Here is a 15,882-nt window from a genome sequence, read left to right as displayed (position 1 = left end):
TTTTCTTTGTCCCTTTTCACAGAATTATTCAGAATTAAACAGATCATTTTTGTAACTTAAAATAATATAGTTATCCATTGCTCTTTTGGTTTGCCATTTATATAACCCTTTTAATTATTAAGATATCAGCTAGCTTCACGTGTATATCAAGCTTAACATATTTTTCCATATTAGTCTTGCAACTTGCTATTTTTTAAATCCACTTTCAGATCAAACTCGGTTTTGTCTGATAAAATGTGTCCCTACTCCAAAATATCTTTTTAAGGACATGCTACCTGTAGCATGAAAGGTGGCTTGGTGATTTTGGGCTCCATTTCAGCCCATGTTGCCAGTCTTGGGCATCGAGCCGGTGGATGAATTCCTGCTGTACCAATGGATGATCACTGAGTTGATCTGTAAAAATAAAAATAAAAAGTAGGTCCTACGTGGGGAAAATCTATAATGGCATACACTTTTAAGATTAATTTCCGGATCCATTGCTTACAAATATCCTCCAATATCTCCAGTGTTAAAGTATTTGCTCCGTTCTATGTTAGTAAGTCAAATTTAAGCATTTTTCTCTTTTAACTGTAATATTTAGTTCCTTCTGGTTCCCTCAAGTGTCCAGCATTCAAATTCCCATCCTATCGTTTTTTCTTTTAAGAATTCAAAACAACAGCATTTTCCCTTGAGTGTCATGATCCAAGACTCAGACAACTCAGATGTTGAAGAAGAGGCTCCAACAGAACCTGTAGAGTATCAGCCTTAGGAGACATTGAGGCTCATCAAACCCAGGAACAGGTGGAAGAATCAGGTGATTTTGATGACATCAGGCCCCCCAGCCCCTATATCTGGTGAGTAGAGTGAAGAGCAGAGCAACATCATTCTTTCAGGCTTCCTGCAAAGCAAGGCAGTAAATCTCTTGATTAAAGAAAGCTGGTTGCAGCTCTGATCAATGGTCAATGACACAGCTCTGATCAATGATCCCTCATGGAAGCAATTGTCTGATCTCCAGCCCTAACGTTCCTGCTCATGTAAGAAACCTTAAACCTCTGGCTTTGGGATTGGCTGGCAACGTTGACCTAGCTTTTGGAATTTTGGACTGATTCTGGACACGATTCTTCTGTGTGCTTCTATTTGAAAGCAGTTCATTCAGGCAAGCATCTGAGACTTTGTTTTGGTTTTTGCATGCTATTATCTCCTGGCCTTCAGTAGAGTGGGAGATATAGCAGCAGTGTTTGAGTCAGCAGTTGAAACCAGAAGCAGGACAATATTAATTTCAAAATCGTATTTTGAATTCTTTTAAACCCTTAATCTTGTAACACTCCTAAATCAATTATTTTAATCATCTTTTGCTGTTTATTCTAAAAAGAGATTTTTTTTATGTTCTTAAACTTATTTTTGAAACTTCTTTCACTAGGAATTAAAGGAAATTCACCTGGTGCATGTTATAAGGCTTGTTCCTAATAGTTGAAAAGCAGTTAAAAAGCAGTTAAAAAGCAGTTTCCAAAAGTGATTAAGAAATGAGGCTCAGCAGAACTTTGTCCATACAAGTTACAATGTGCCTATAAGCTTGGTGGAAATGCCTTAACTCCCAGCACTCTACTCATCAGCCAGCTGCAAAAACCTCATTTTCTACAATTTACTCATTAGCAATTGTCCAGAGTGCAAGCAGAATATCTCAGAAAATCTCCTTTATTCAAAGAGTTTTGTCCAGCCAGAAATCACCATCTGGCCACAGATCTCACCACAATGCCATCTCTGCTCCTTTCGAGACAACTAATTCATCATAAATCCTCATTGGAAGTCACAATTATCATGCCTCCTTATCAAGCATGTAACTACATAATTAACTTGAAGTCAGGAGCCCAGATTCCAACTAAGAGACACTATCCTATGTCTATTCAAGAACTGACCACCTTACAAGAGCTTCTGGATGACAATTTGAAGAAGGGATTCATTTTCCCTTCTACATCTTCAGCATCTGTACTTAGGTCTTTTGTATCCAAGAAAGATAATTTCTTGAAGACTATTCATGATGTAGATTTCTGAACTCTGTACCATTAGAAACCGCTACCCGCTACCTCTTATTTCAGATCTGCTGAACAGCCTTCAGAAAGCACATCTTTTCATTGATTTGAAAGGCACTTACAGTTTGAAAGAGGGCCATGAATTTTAACTGCCTTTGGTACCAAGCATGGCAAATTGGGATTCACCATGGTGCTATTTTGATTGAATAATTGTCCTGCTCTCTTTCCAGATTTATCAATTAAATATTTTCTGATATTTTTGTCAAATATATGGTGCTGTACTTGGATGGCATGCTGATGTTTTCAAAGCATCCATTTTTACACAAGATTTGTGTTAATGGCTTATAGAGACTCCTGAAATAATATTTTTTTACTAAAGGTGGAAAGGTGTTTTTGACATTTCCAAGTGGACTATTTGGGTTATTAGATCTCTACAGTGGGAATACAAATGGATCCTGCAAAAGTACAGTCCATATTCTTATTGCAAGCATCTAGAAGTCTGAAGAATGCCCACTATTTTTATGGGCTTTCCAAGTTTCTAGAAAATATTCTCCATGATTTTGCACGATCCAGAAGACTGTTAACTGCTAAAAAGGGGACAGAGGTTCAAATTGTCTCAAGTGACATTCTTGAGTCATCAGACATCCTGTCCCCTCTCATCCTTTTGTTGTGTAAACAGACACATCAGATGCAACATTAAGAGGCGTTTTCCAAACATCAAAAATGTGTAGGAAGATCTCCTGCTTTATGCATTTTATTATAAATTGCTTTTCCCAGCTCAAAGGAACTATGGCATTTTCAATAAAGAAATCTGAAGAATTTGGAACACTTATAGAAAGCACAGTCCATCATATCTTACAAGATCAGGTGGGCACATTTTTCTCCATTTCAAATTTAATGTCACGTATATTGCTCGGTCTAAAAACAAATCACCATATAAATTGTCACAAAAATCTGAATATAATCTTCCATGCTCAACCCTCTCTATCACAATCTGGAAGCCAAACAATTTTGCCCCTTCTTCTGTAAGGTTACGGGGAGAGAAATAGGCAGTACATCTGTTGGATCAGCCTATTTGCAACAATAAGATTCATATGTCATATAGACAATTTCCAGAGGACCACAGACTGATTTATCCTCTATGTAAGTTGTTTCATAAACAGCATGTTCTTCTTCTCTCAAGGAAGAGATGCCACAATTCTACCATGGCAATCAAATTGCTGGACTTTTAAAAGTTTTCATTAGGCACTCAGAGTTCTGATGCTTAAGGATGACAGCAGATATCAAGAACTATGTTTCATCCTACCATATCTGTTGACAGACCAAGACTACTCTTGCACAGTCAGTCAATTTACTTCAGCCACGCCCTTCCCTGTCTGGACCTTGGAATCCTGTTTCAATGGATTATGTTACATTCCTCCTCAACAGGGTTATACAACTATTTTTGTGACAGTAGATTTATGTACCAAAATGGTTTATTGTATTTCACGCAAAGGCCTTCCATTAGCTCAAGACATTTTCCAGAACATGTTTTTAGGTAGAAGGAATTAGTCACATGATCTTGGATTATCTTTCCATTTATAACCAATTAGAAGAACCTCTTGCAACTTCTAAATATTCCAATTCATTTATTTTTGTGTTATCTTCCATCAAATCAATTATTGGAAAATGTGAATCAATTATAACAATACTTGAGGTGGAAAAAATGATATCATGATTTTGGGTTTTACCAATTAGACTGATTTGCCGATACAGAAATGGCTAGTGCATACTACTATAGAAATATAAAAAGTTGAGATTTGATTTTAATGTCTGATTTTACTGCAACAGAGTCAGAAGTCAATGCCTTTTGTTTCCCCTTCCCCTTTCTTCACACTTTTTTTGTTTTCCCTTTTTTTACTGTTGTCCCCTACTATTTGCTGTTGTATTTTCACATTTTATGTTATAAATGAATAAAACTAAATAAAATCGACAATCCACCACCTTTCGTTCCTGGTCCTAACCTTTTCCCAGCCTGTCTCCAATTCATACCAAGAGGAAAAGAAAAAAAATCCCTTCCAATTTGCAAGATTTCAGAGATAAGTCCTGTTCTTTATTCCACTACTGCAAGCGAATACGCTGTTTCTCAGGACAAGGCAAAAAAAAAAAAGTTGGTGTTATACAATTTTTTTCAAGGAGTTGTATAATGAGCCATTTCTTTTCCCATATTCATAATGGCTGCTTTCAAAGAGTATGCAGGCAAGAATAGCCAGGAGAAACCTCTGAAGCAGCAGTTTTGCAGTTCTTTTACAGGGATTCTTCTTATGCACTTTCTATTTTTGAAACTTTGAAATATTTGTATCACCATAGAAACTGCCAGTATTCCTCAGCTGATCTACACTGGTCAGCTGAGGAGGTAAGACTGGGAAGAGCCTTTGTGTATATAAATGTATGTGAAAAAGACACGTGTAACAATGAAAGGCAATGAGGGGATACCTAGGCAATTGGGACGTGGTGGCTCAGTGGGTTAGGACACTGAGCTTGTCGATCAGATGGTGGGCAGTTTGGTGGGTCGAATCCCGAGTGCCGCGTAGCAGAGTGAGCGCCTGTTACTCGTCCCAGCTTCTGCCAACCTAGCAGTTCGAAAGCACGTAAAAATGCAAGTAGAAAAATAGGGACCACTATGGTGGGAAGATAACAGTGCTCCGTGTGCCTTTGGCATCTAGTCATGCCGGCCACATGACCACAGAGATGTCCTCGGACAAGCGCTGGCTCTCCGGCTTTGAAACAGATGAGCACCGGCCCCTAGAGTCGGAAACGACTAGCACGCATGTGCGGGGGAACCTTTACCTTTACCTCTTACAATTTGAAAAAGTGCCTCTGCTTGCTCTTTCATATACCTGATGTCCCAGGAGACTTGAACTTCTCCTCCTCCTCCCACACACAGGCACAAATAAACAAAACAGTTGAACTAAGTGTTATATTGGATGCACCAAATGACAGTATGAAGGTGATGTGTAAACGTGAAATTGATCTAATACAATTTGTTTAAGGTTAATTGGAGTATAAAATATATCTATCTACAGAATAATAATACAAATCCCTTTTCTTTTTAGAGTTTAGTATCTACTTATTTTTATTAAGCTTGTGTCAGATATTAGTCAACAATAGGTTTAAAGGTTTTGGGGTGTTTTTTTTATAGGACTCCAGAATTTATAAGAAAGAAAAAAATATATCACAATACAGGTAGTGCTTGACTTACAACCACAATGGAGTCCAAAATTTCTGCTGCTAAGCAAGGAAGATTAAATAAATTGCATCCCATTTTACAACATTTTATGCCACAATTGTTAAGCGAATCACTGCAGTCCTTCAGGGAATCATGCAGTTGTTAAGCAAATCTAACTTCTTCAATTGACTTTCCTTGTCAGAAGCCGGCTGGAAAGGTTACAGATGGTGATTACATGACCCTGGGATACTGCAACTGGTAACTACATAACTTACCAAGCACCCAATTTTTTTATCACGTGACTAGTCATAAGTCACTTTTTTCAGTGCAGCTTTAACTTTGAACAGTCACTAAATGAATAATTGTAAGTCGAGACTACCTGTAAATAATAACGATTGTAACCATCGAATTGAAATAATGGAAAAGTACAAAGTTATCTCAAAAATATTAAATAATAAGGAAACATTCTGAGTCATGATGTGGCCAAATTATTGTTAAATGTCATAATGTCATCAGAAGTCCAGATGTATTGTTCTAAAATATTGTTTTACCTTTTGCTGTTATTTTGCTGATATTCTTGTAAGTGGAAATATAAGTGCAGGAAGTCCCATACTTATGGATCGCTAAGAATGGCAACAATTTTATTGCATGTATTCAACTAAGAACTTAAGTATTTCTAAGTTTAAAAGATAGTAGAGCTGGTAATGAAAACTAGCCTACATAACTAATTCTGCATGACAATCTAATAGGACTTCTAGAGGGAGAGGGAATAGCTTGAACCAGGGGTCCCCAACCCTTGGTCCGTGGACCAGTACCGGGCCATGGCATGCCACCAAGCGGTCTGCTCAAACAAGCAAAGTGCCATCTGCGAGATGCAGGCAGCACACCAAACCATGCACCCTCCGGTCCGTGGAAAAACCTCTCTCCACGGAATTGGTCCCTGGTGCCCAAAAGGTTGGGGACCTCTGGCTTGAACCATAAATATGTGTAGATTCTCTTACATAGCCAAAAATTATTGAATCTTAGTATGATATTGTTATGTTCATATGTCTTGTCTTTCATTTAGAAGCTCAAGGTGACATTGATAATACTCCATTCTTCAGTTTCTACCCACAATGACAATCCTGTTGATTAGGCTAAGAGAAAATGACTGGCCCAAGGTCATCTTCCATGCACTCCACAGTCCAATTCCCTAAATACAAACCATGCTATCTCTTGTTTTTCCTGGCACCATGTTGGCATTTTGCTTACAGACTTGAGGGTTAAGTCCATGTGTTTGTGTACTGTTTAATCTGATAAACTATAAGGCAAAGCATTGTGATCAAAACAGCATGAGAGTTATTCTTCTATATATTCTGAGTAGGTTAAAGTCAATTTTGAACGATGTTTTAATATTAAATATATGAATAGTGGGCCCAGAGCAATTTTTCAATGTCTTGTATATCTTAAAGCAATTGATACGAACTACTTGTAACTCCTGTATTTTAACATCCATTTCTGTTGTAGAGAATATTATATAACGATGGTCAAGTGGGTGAGCAACACTAAGACAGTGGTGAGGTGGCTAAACAGGCCACAAAATCTATCCATCCTTACAATGTGTGAAACAACCACTGGTGCCTGTAGTATGGTATGATATGTCTTGTTCATTTTTAAGCTTACATCTTAACAATGGCTCTTATGTGCATAGGACAAGCTTTAGAGGTTTATTTTGTGTTCAGCTCATTTCTGTGCATTAACAGATGATACTGTTTTTCTTCATTGCAACTCCATGAGCTAGAAAATCAGGCAGGGAGAACAGCTGGGTATCCACAAAACTATTCTGGGTTCCAAAAGTTTCTTTATTTGACAAAGCTAAACAGAGTAAGGAAACAGTTTGAATTCTCAGTAGGATATTTGGCAGCACTTATCCAGGAGATGAAGGAGCAATTACTGGTATTATAACAATAGATCATTCTGGAGTCTCATAATACTGTCAACAGCAAGGTGCTCTTTTTCAACAGAGTTAATGGCAAACTAGTAATTTATGTCTAAGCAAATTGTTTAACCTGCCTCTGTTGATCAGAAAATAATACAGATGTTCTACCAGACTCTAAACTCTGGCCAAGTAAGGTCAGCTCTTGTATTATCGTGTAGAAAATCAGACAATATGATCAGTTTAATTTGTAGTTGGAAAAAAATGACTCTGATAATTTAAATCAATATGATTTTATTATTTTCACTTTAGTAGCTAGAATGAAGTCTTACTGTGTTCTTTTGAGGGTGTATTTTCTTTTCATTTCTTTTTAACTTCAATCTTTTGTTGTTTGCTGTTTTTCTAGTTCTGCTTTTTAAAAATTCTTTTGTTATAGAGCCTGTTTTGAATAATTTAGATTTCAGGGTTTTTTTAGATTTTGTATCTAAAAACAGGATACTGTTTTAATGACACTCAGTTTGGTGTAGTGGCTAAGGCATCACGCTAGAAACTGACTGTGAGTTCGAATCCAACCTTAGGCACAAAGCCAGCTGTGGCCTTGGGCCAGTCATTCTCTCTCAAACCCAGGAAGAAGACAGTAAAAAAATCATTTCTGAAAATTTTACCAAGAAAACTTCAGGGATATCTTCAGGAAATCACAAGGAATCAACACTGATTCAAAGGGACCAAACCCACAAAGCATTTTATCCTCATTAACAATACATAAAAAGTTGTGATACTCCTATATAACTTCACACTATGTTAAATATATAATACATATTTGCATTACATTACAAAAGTACCATAAATTGATATTTGTTGATAATCATTTGTTTTCTTCCATTATATCGACATCACATATCCAAATATATAGGCACACATTAAATACTATACTATGCAGTATTTTTTTTTAAAAAAAGAAGTTTGTTTTTCCTGATAGTTGTTTGGCATTTTGTTTATAGAATTCATTTTTTTCTTTAGCTTCATAAATTATTTAATTTAAAAAGTATGATTTTTTTCTTAATTCTTCTAGTGCCCCTCTTTTAAACTAGAATCATGAAAATCTGCAGGAAGAGCAAAAAATTAGCAGCCTTTATGAAGTTACAGATTCCCCCCTCCTAAAATGCTGTTGAAACCCATGTTCAAATTTAAAAAAAAACCAAACAGGAAATTAACTTTGAAAGAGATTACTACTTACAATACTGTTTAACAACCTACACTTTTGTGTACATTTTTTTTCAAATGGAGTTTAGCTGTATGCAATTTTGCAGCTAATTTAAGTATGCGCAATAGTTCATAATTATGTTTTCAGAAATCTTGGAGCTCTCCAATATATGGATTTCTATTTTCAGAGGTATTTGTATGTTTGCAAGCCCCCAATTGCAGTGATACTCCCATAAAAATATATTAAAACATTATCTTCAGTTATAACAGGAGTACAACAATCATAACCCTTAGGGGTCTTTTTTTTAGTTAACAATGCATAGTGAATATCCTTCCAAATAGTTCTGTTTTCACTGTCTTTTTAAAAGGCAGTTGAGAGGGTGCCAATCAAATGTTCTGGAGTAGGCTGTTTCATAGGGATGAAGTATTTTGCTTTCAACCCCACACATCCTGAATGGAGGGCACTTAACATCCTTAAAATAACATTAATTTAGGGGGTCATTTGGAATTATACAATGCAGGTGGTACAATAGAAACCAAACAACCAAACCATTCAGGCTTTTATAGGTAGCCAGTTATCATGATGACCAGCTCCACACAGCTGGGCAAGATTAAGGAACCAAGAGTTAAAATTCATTCACTTGCTCATGGTTAGTGTGATATAAATTCAAACTAAGACAAATTAACTGGCTGACAAACCATACTCAGTGAGTGGTCCTTAATGGTACTACATCTACATGGAGGGAAGTAAGCAATGGGGTACCATAAGGTTCTATCTTAAGCCCAGTACTCTTCACTATCTCCATAAATGACTTAGATGAGACAATAGAAGGTAAAGTCATCAAAATTTTCAAATGATAGTAAGCTGGCAGGAATAGCCAACACCCTAGATGACAGGCTCAAGATCCAGATGGATTTCAACAGACTTGAACACTGGGCCCTATCTAACAAAATGAAATTCAATGTAGAGAAAAGTAAGATCTTACACTTAGGCCAGAAAAACCAAAAGTACACGTATAGATTACGTGAAACCTGGCTTAATAGCAGTAACTGTGAGATTTCCTAGTGGAAAATCAATCAAATATAAGCCATCAGTCTGCCGCAGTAGCCAAAAATGCCAATGCAATCTTAAGTTGCATCAACAGAGGGATTCAATCAAGATCACGTGAGGTAGTAGTACCACTCTATAAAGCAGACATGTCAAACACAAGGCCCAGGGGCCAGATCCAGCCCGCGAAGTGGTTTCATGCGGCCTGTGAAGCCATTCTGGAAACAGTGAGGGAACGGCCCCCTCTGCCTTGGCCCTGGCCCAGAGACCCTCCTCCTGCCAGAGACCCTCAGATCTGTCCCACTCCTGCCCAGGCCCCCATAGGCACCCTTGATGCGAACAATGTAGAGCTGACCACGCCCACCCAGTAGCCCATACGCACTCTAGCCACGCCCACCCAGGCCACACCCACCCGGCCCCCTGAGGGCAACCGCAATGCTGATGCAGCCCTGAATGAAATTGAGTTTGACACCCCTGTTATAAAGCCTTAGTAAGGCCACACCTGGAATTCTGCATCCAGTTTTGGTCACCACACTATAAAAAAGATGTTGAGATTTTAGGAAGAGGTCAGAGAAGAGCAACAAATATGATTAAGGGACTGGATGTTACAACATATGAAGAATGATTGCAGGAACTGGGTATATCTAGTTTAATTAAAAGAAGGACTAGGGGTGACATGATAGCAGTATTCCAATATTTGAGGGGCTGTCACAGAGAGAAGAGGACAACCTATTTCCCAAAGCTCCCAAAGGCCAGACAAGGAACAATGGATGGAAACTGATGAAAGAGAGATTCAACATAGAAATAAGGAGAAATTTTCTGACAGTGAGAACAATCAACCCAAAGAACAGCTTTCCCTCAGAGGTTGCAGGTGCTTCATCTCTGGAAGTTTTCAAGAAGAGACTGAACATCCACTTGTCAGAAATTGTACAGGGTCTGTTGCTTGAGCAGGGGGTTGGACTAGATGACCTACAAGGTCCCTTCCAACTCTGTTATTCTGTTAAAGTTCTGTTTAATTTCTCACTCTCTCATTTAAGTTAATTAAGGCAGAGTCTCTTTTAATGAAATGCTTCATTCTAGATCTCTATCCACTTGATCTAAGTTGTCATTTCTGTCAGCCAACTCTTGCAATTGTTACGTTCTGTTCTGTCTTCCAGTCCTTTCACAGCCTCCCCATAATCTATCGTACTGTATATGCTCATTGCTGGCATTTCTATGAACTTCTCCATATAACTGGAAAGCACTCAGATTGGAAAAGATTGTGGTAGCAAATAAAAATTGATCAATCTATCAATTTTAAGATTCAAAATGCAACCTATTAGGCATATAATTCTCCAATAAATAAATGCTTGATATTTATGCATACTTAACTACATTTTGTGTTGTTTTTAGAAGTATGAATTTACATCTGAAGTCTGGCTTGCTAAGCAGGTATAGTAGTATTGATTATTTGCAACAATATCAATATTTCTTAAAAGCTTGGGAGTAATTTCAGCAGAATACAAAAATAAATCACTTGGTACTTCTCTATAGTTGTTGCATTTTTCTGATGGCATCATAGAACAAAATTCCAGTATAGATCTTTGCTTGTTTGCAGGTTTATACTGCCCAGCTTATTCTGATTCCTAGCAGTTTATATTGTACATAAAGTTATATACAATGACATAATTAATACAGATGGTTATCCAATCAGCCAGCCAAAAGGGAGCATAGGGTTCCACAGGATAGGGCCCACATACAGAAAGTCTGCCTTTTAGTCCATGTCCACATAGATTAGCAAAGTAAAGGGACCCTCAGCTTCTCTTCCCTTCAGAACAATACATACGGTAATAAGTCTGTTCTTAGACAAATGCCTAATCAAGTGTCTAATAAAAATGAATTTCAGTGCATTAGACAAGAAACCATTTGACTATTTGCATAAATGATGATAATAATGCAAAATAGCCTTTCGTGAGCTTTCCATTTTTAAAATAAAGTCAAAAATATATAAGATTTCATATTATAAACAGTATATAATATAAAATACAAACTTTTGCACAGCTTTGTGTGAATTCAGTTGTGCCCATTCCTGAATTGGCAAACTCTGCTCATAGTCACTTATGCCCTAGTCACCTTCAGATTGGATTACTGTAATGCACTTAACAGGGGGCTGACCTTGAAGAATATCCGAAAAGCATCTAGATGCAGGTTACATTTCTGTTCTGCAAGCTGCATTGATTGCCAGTTTGTTTCCAGGTCCAATTCAAAGTGCTGGCTTTAATCTTTAAAAGCCGTTATGCTAGGGGGTCTTCAAACTAGACCCTTTAATGACTTCAACTCCCAGAATTTCTCAGCCAGCATGCCGGGCTGAGGAATTCTGGAAGTTGAAGTCCACAAGTCATAAAAGGGCCAAATTTGAAGACCCCTGCTTTATGCTATGGCACTGAATTACCAGAGGGCCCACCTGTCCCCAATTACTGTATATCATCCCGCCCTATTGGATGTGGCAAGGAAAGCATATTGTGCTTTGTCCTGTCAGGGAACCACATTTGATGGGTCTCACGAAGTGGGCTTTGTCTGCTGCAGAGCTTTCCTTATTTATTTATTAAAGTTTTAAGTTGCTCTGGGCAGATTACAATATAATAAAACGGTAAAAAAAGATAAAGCAATTAAAAACGAGAGGATTAAATACAAAGCTGAAAACCAAAACGACGGACAGTGTGGGGGTGGGGATCTTCTCTACCGTGACAGCCATCTCCAACATAGCAAGCCCCTATAAGGGCCCCAGGCCAAACAGCAGAGCCAAGTTTTCAGGCTCTTCCAGAGGCCAGGAGCGTGGGGGGAGATCTCACCTCTAATGGGAAAGAGAGGAGGGGGCACAGAAGAAAAGGCTGTTCTCCTAGACCTCACCAGTCAAAAGAGTCAAAAGCCTCTTCCACTGGAACTAATATGGCAGCCTACACTCTCTCTCACACACACACACACTCAAACGTGCACACACATGCATATAACTGTGAAGTGATTATCATGGACTATATTTGTATTTTCAGATGTCCACAATCCCTAAGAAAATACAGACATAGCCAATGATTCACACTAGTAACTTACTGGAAGACAGAAGTGTCATGTAAGTTTCCCACAGTGTTAATGGCAATTATATTTCACTGTAAAAAGGTGTCCTGGATTCCAAGAGGATAGCTCTCTTTAAGTAATTGTCTGGAGGTCAGGAGACCTGTACTTGCATTTCCTTCCAGGTGAGGAGGTCTCTCTGAATGTTCCCAGAGCCAGCTTGCATAGAAAACCTTCTCGTGTCCTTGCGAAGGCAAGTTCAGTTTTCCTTTGGACCTCTGTCAGAATGCATGGAGGTCAGGAGATATGAACTCTATTCTCTGCTTACCTTAAGCCATCCATACATTATTAACCTGAAGGCACAAAGAAGGATTTACTCTCTTGCAAAGCAGTTTAAAATTGCTATTTAGGAAAAAAAAAAGTTTTCTGTGTAACGATATAGCCTCTTGAATTATTTTGGTGCTTTATTATCCTGACCCTTTATTCGTTTAAAAGACATCTGTAGCCACACATCTTATGCACCATGACCCTGGGTGGCTTATAAGCCATTGTAAAAACAGCAAAAAGCATAAAAATCATACTTATGCCATAATATATCATTTATCTTCAATGTGTACAATATTTGAATGTGTCGTCATAAAAATGATGGCATATATGTGGTAATTTTTAACAAGAATATCTTTCTCTGATTTTTTATTTTATAGAATGAGGAACCAGTTTTTTCTAAAGATGGCAATACATTTTTTATGACAGTTCCAGTTAAACAAGGTGGTCGTGGTGAATTCCACCATATTGCTATGTTTAATGTTCAGGTAAGCTTCTTTTATTTAAGTTAGATTCCAGCCACAGAAACTCACTGGGCAACTGAGCAAATTAATGTCTCTCAGCTCAACTTACTTCACAGGGTTGGTGTTGCAGGGAATAGCAGGGTGTATTATTATTATTATTATTATTATTATTATTATTATTATTATTATTATTATTATTATTATTATTATTATTATTAGGTTTAGATATAAGTACATACACAATAAAAATACAATAAACAACACATGGATAAGTATCCCTTCTTTGCCTTGGGTGATCAATTTCAGAAGTCCTTTATTTATCTTTCCTATAGAATATTACACTTGTCTGAAGGTAAATGTTTGGTTCAAGAAGTGAACATTACAAAAATTATTGCACAGAAAAACCTCTCTCAACCTGACATTTGCTACCATTGTTGCCATGAAAGTTGGCATCCCACTATATTCTAAAACACCAAGTTACAGGAATGTTTAAAACTGACCACTGCTATTTTTAAAGGAATGTTATTTAAAAAAAACCTCCCAATTTTTTTTAAAATTCTTGTATAAATCCCTAACTATGTGACAAATCAGTATGTTACAGTGGTCTCTGTTTCTCTCTCTCTCTCTGTGTGTGTCTCTCTCTCTGTCTGTCTCTCTCTCTCTCTCACACACACAGAGAATATATCTTTATAGGGATCTGGAGCTCTAACTGGATCACACTAGTTCTAGAGTTACTCTGCTTTCTGGAATGAAGACGTACTATGAATAAACTGCCGCCTAATATCCCTAATATTGCTATCAATTTTGCAAAGAAAATTAAGAAATAAATCTTTCCTAGGATGAGGAACATGTATTAAAAGATTTCCTATCCAAAGCACTAAATGCTATGAGCTTTTGATGATGCAGTTCTAGGCGCACAGTTTTAAATTCAGTCTGAGCCGAAGACAGACAAGTGTTACTTTTAACCCTGTGCTCAAGCTCTGTTTGATTCTGTTTAAAGTCAGTGGCATAAATATATTTCATATTGATATCAATGGACATTAATACAAATATGGATGCTAAATATAAATACTGTTTTCCTTAGCAGAAGGCACAGCTTTTAACGTTTACACATTATTTGTGAATTATTTCTTGCTGACCATTAGTTTTTCTTTCTTCTATTTTCCTGCAAGTGGTATATTCATCTTACTAAACTAAAACATAATTGATGCTAAAAGAAGAGAATATTTGTAGCTGAGGGTTGAGCTGTGGAATCCTCTTTGGTTGTTTTTGTTTTTGTTGTTTTGTTTTTTGAACATGTTTCAATACCCAAGTAGATAATATCTTCAGCTGATGCTATTGTGTGAGTCAAGTATTGAGATATTACATCTATGTACTGTAATTTTCATTTTCAGAAGACCAAGATAGAGTTCCTTGTTCATGGAAATATTTATAGCTTAACTATATAAACATTAAGGGAAAAGGACCTAACAAAATGTAATATTTGCGTCCTTGAATCCCATTCAGGTGAATTATTTAAGGACATGTAGATTACTATAGGGTATATTGTCATTGAGAAGTTAAGGAAATTAACAGTTGGATATCTGTTGACATGTACCTTCCAAAAAACCCATAGATATGTATGGACATCAGTGTTTTTCTAACACATTAGCAAAACAAATGTTATAATTTGTATCTTCTCTCTTTTTAAGGAAAGTATCATCATCATCACCATCACCATCCAAACAGTACTTTCTCACTCATTCCATTCCTTTCAATCCATTCACTTTTCTTAAATATAGTTGGAGGTTTTTTAGTTTGATCCTCATTCTGTAATGTAATATGTTTCTACCACCTTGAAGTATCTGGTGCAAGGAGACACTCAAGCTGTCAGACTATACAACTATACAATTGAAACCCTGACCCTTTTTTATATGCAATTTAGGCTGCTGTATTGAGTTTTTTACCTCTTTGCCAGTGCCCCAGGTATATTACTTTTTTATTCATCACTCACTTTTGCACTGAGTCTAGTTCCATTCATTCTTGGCCCTGTCTCTATTTACTGCAAACTTAAATAGCCCATTTTCATTGCATTCAACTTACATTTCTCATACTCCTGACATAATCAGCTTATATTTTCATACAAGACAGTATCCAGAAACACCCTCTTATAAAAGGCCATTTTTGCATTATTTCAACAAATATTCATTATTCACAATAGCATTCATACTATGTGTTATCTTTTTACCACCATTTGCCTGTGTATTCATTGTCCCATCTACAGTTAACATTTTACCAATATACAAAGTCAGCTTTTTGCTTATTTTTATATAAAACTTGTGTTAATTCATTCATTCCATTTTACCTGTCAAATATAAATACCTTGAGTTTTGATTCATGAATTTTCAGATTCATGTTTTTCACTACACCACACAATATATCTAATGTTTGCTGCAAATCATTCATGCTCCCAGGCAAAATTGCAGCATCATTTGCATACAGAAATGCACACCTATACCTTTGTCAGTCAACAAATCTCAAGCAATATTATGAGAATTCTTATAAATATATCTATAAATACATTTTGACATCACCACCTTGACAACATACTTTGTTATCTTGCCTCCTACTAAATATATTCCATATTTCTCATGCATCTTTAATTTCTTTATTTTACAAAAACC

The 15,882-nt window shown here is 36.8% G+C and overlaps 1 protein-coding gene across 5 annotated transcripts in view; it reads left to right on the top strand.

The window, feature by feature from the left end:
* DPP10 (dipeptidyl peptidase like 10) overlaps positions 1-15,882 on the top strand; it is a 382,740-nt gene that overhangs the window by 310,180 nt on the left and 56,678 nt on the right. For all 5 annotated transcript variants that reach the window (XR_014493003.1, XM_083366998.1, XM_083366996.1 and 2 more), the window contains exons 11-13: positions 6,724-6,847; positions 10,776-10,814; positions 13,136-13,243. Coding sequence is in view for 4 of the 5 variants with exons in the window: in XM_083366998.1 (XP_083223124.1) it covers positions 6,724-6,847; positions 10,776-10,814; positions 13,136-13,243 (271 nt within the window). In the remaining variant the exon portion in view is untranslated. The remainder of the gene's footprint in view (positions 1-6,723; positions 6,848-10,775; positions 10,815-13,135; positions 13,244-15,882) is intronic.

This window comes from Vipera ursinii (assembly GCF_947247035.1).
Source record: "Vipera ursinii genome assembly, chromosome: 1".
NCBI lineage: Eukaryota > Metazoa > Chordata > Lepidosauria > Squamata > Viperidae > Vipera > Vipera ursinii.
The sequence above is the reverse complement of the archived record's forward strand: the minus strand, read 5'-3'. Positions and strand labels throughout refer to the sequence as shown.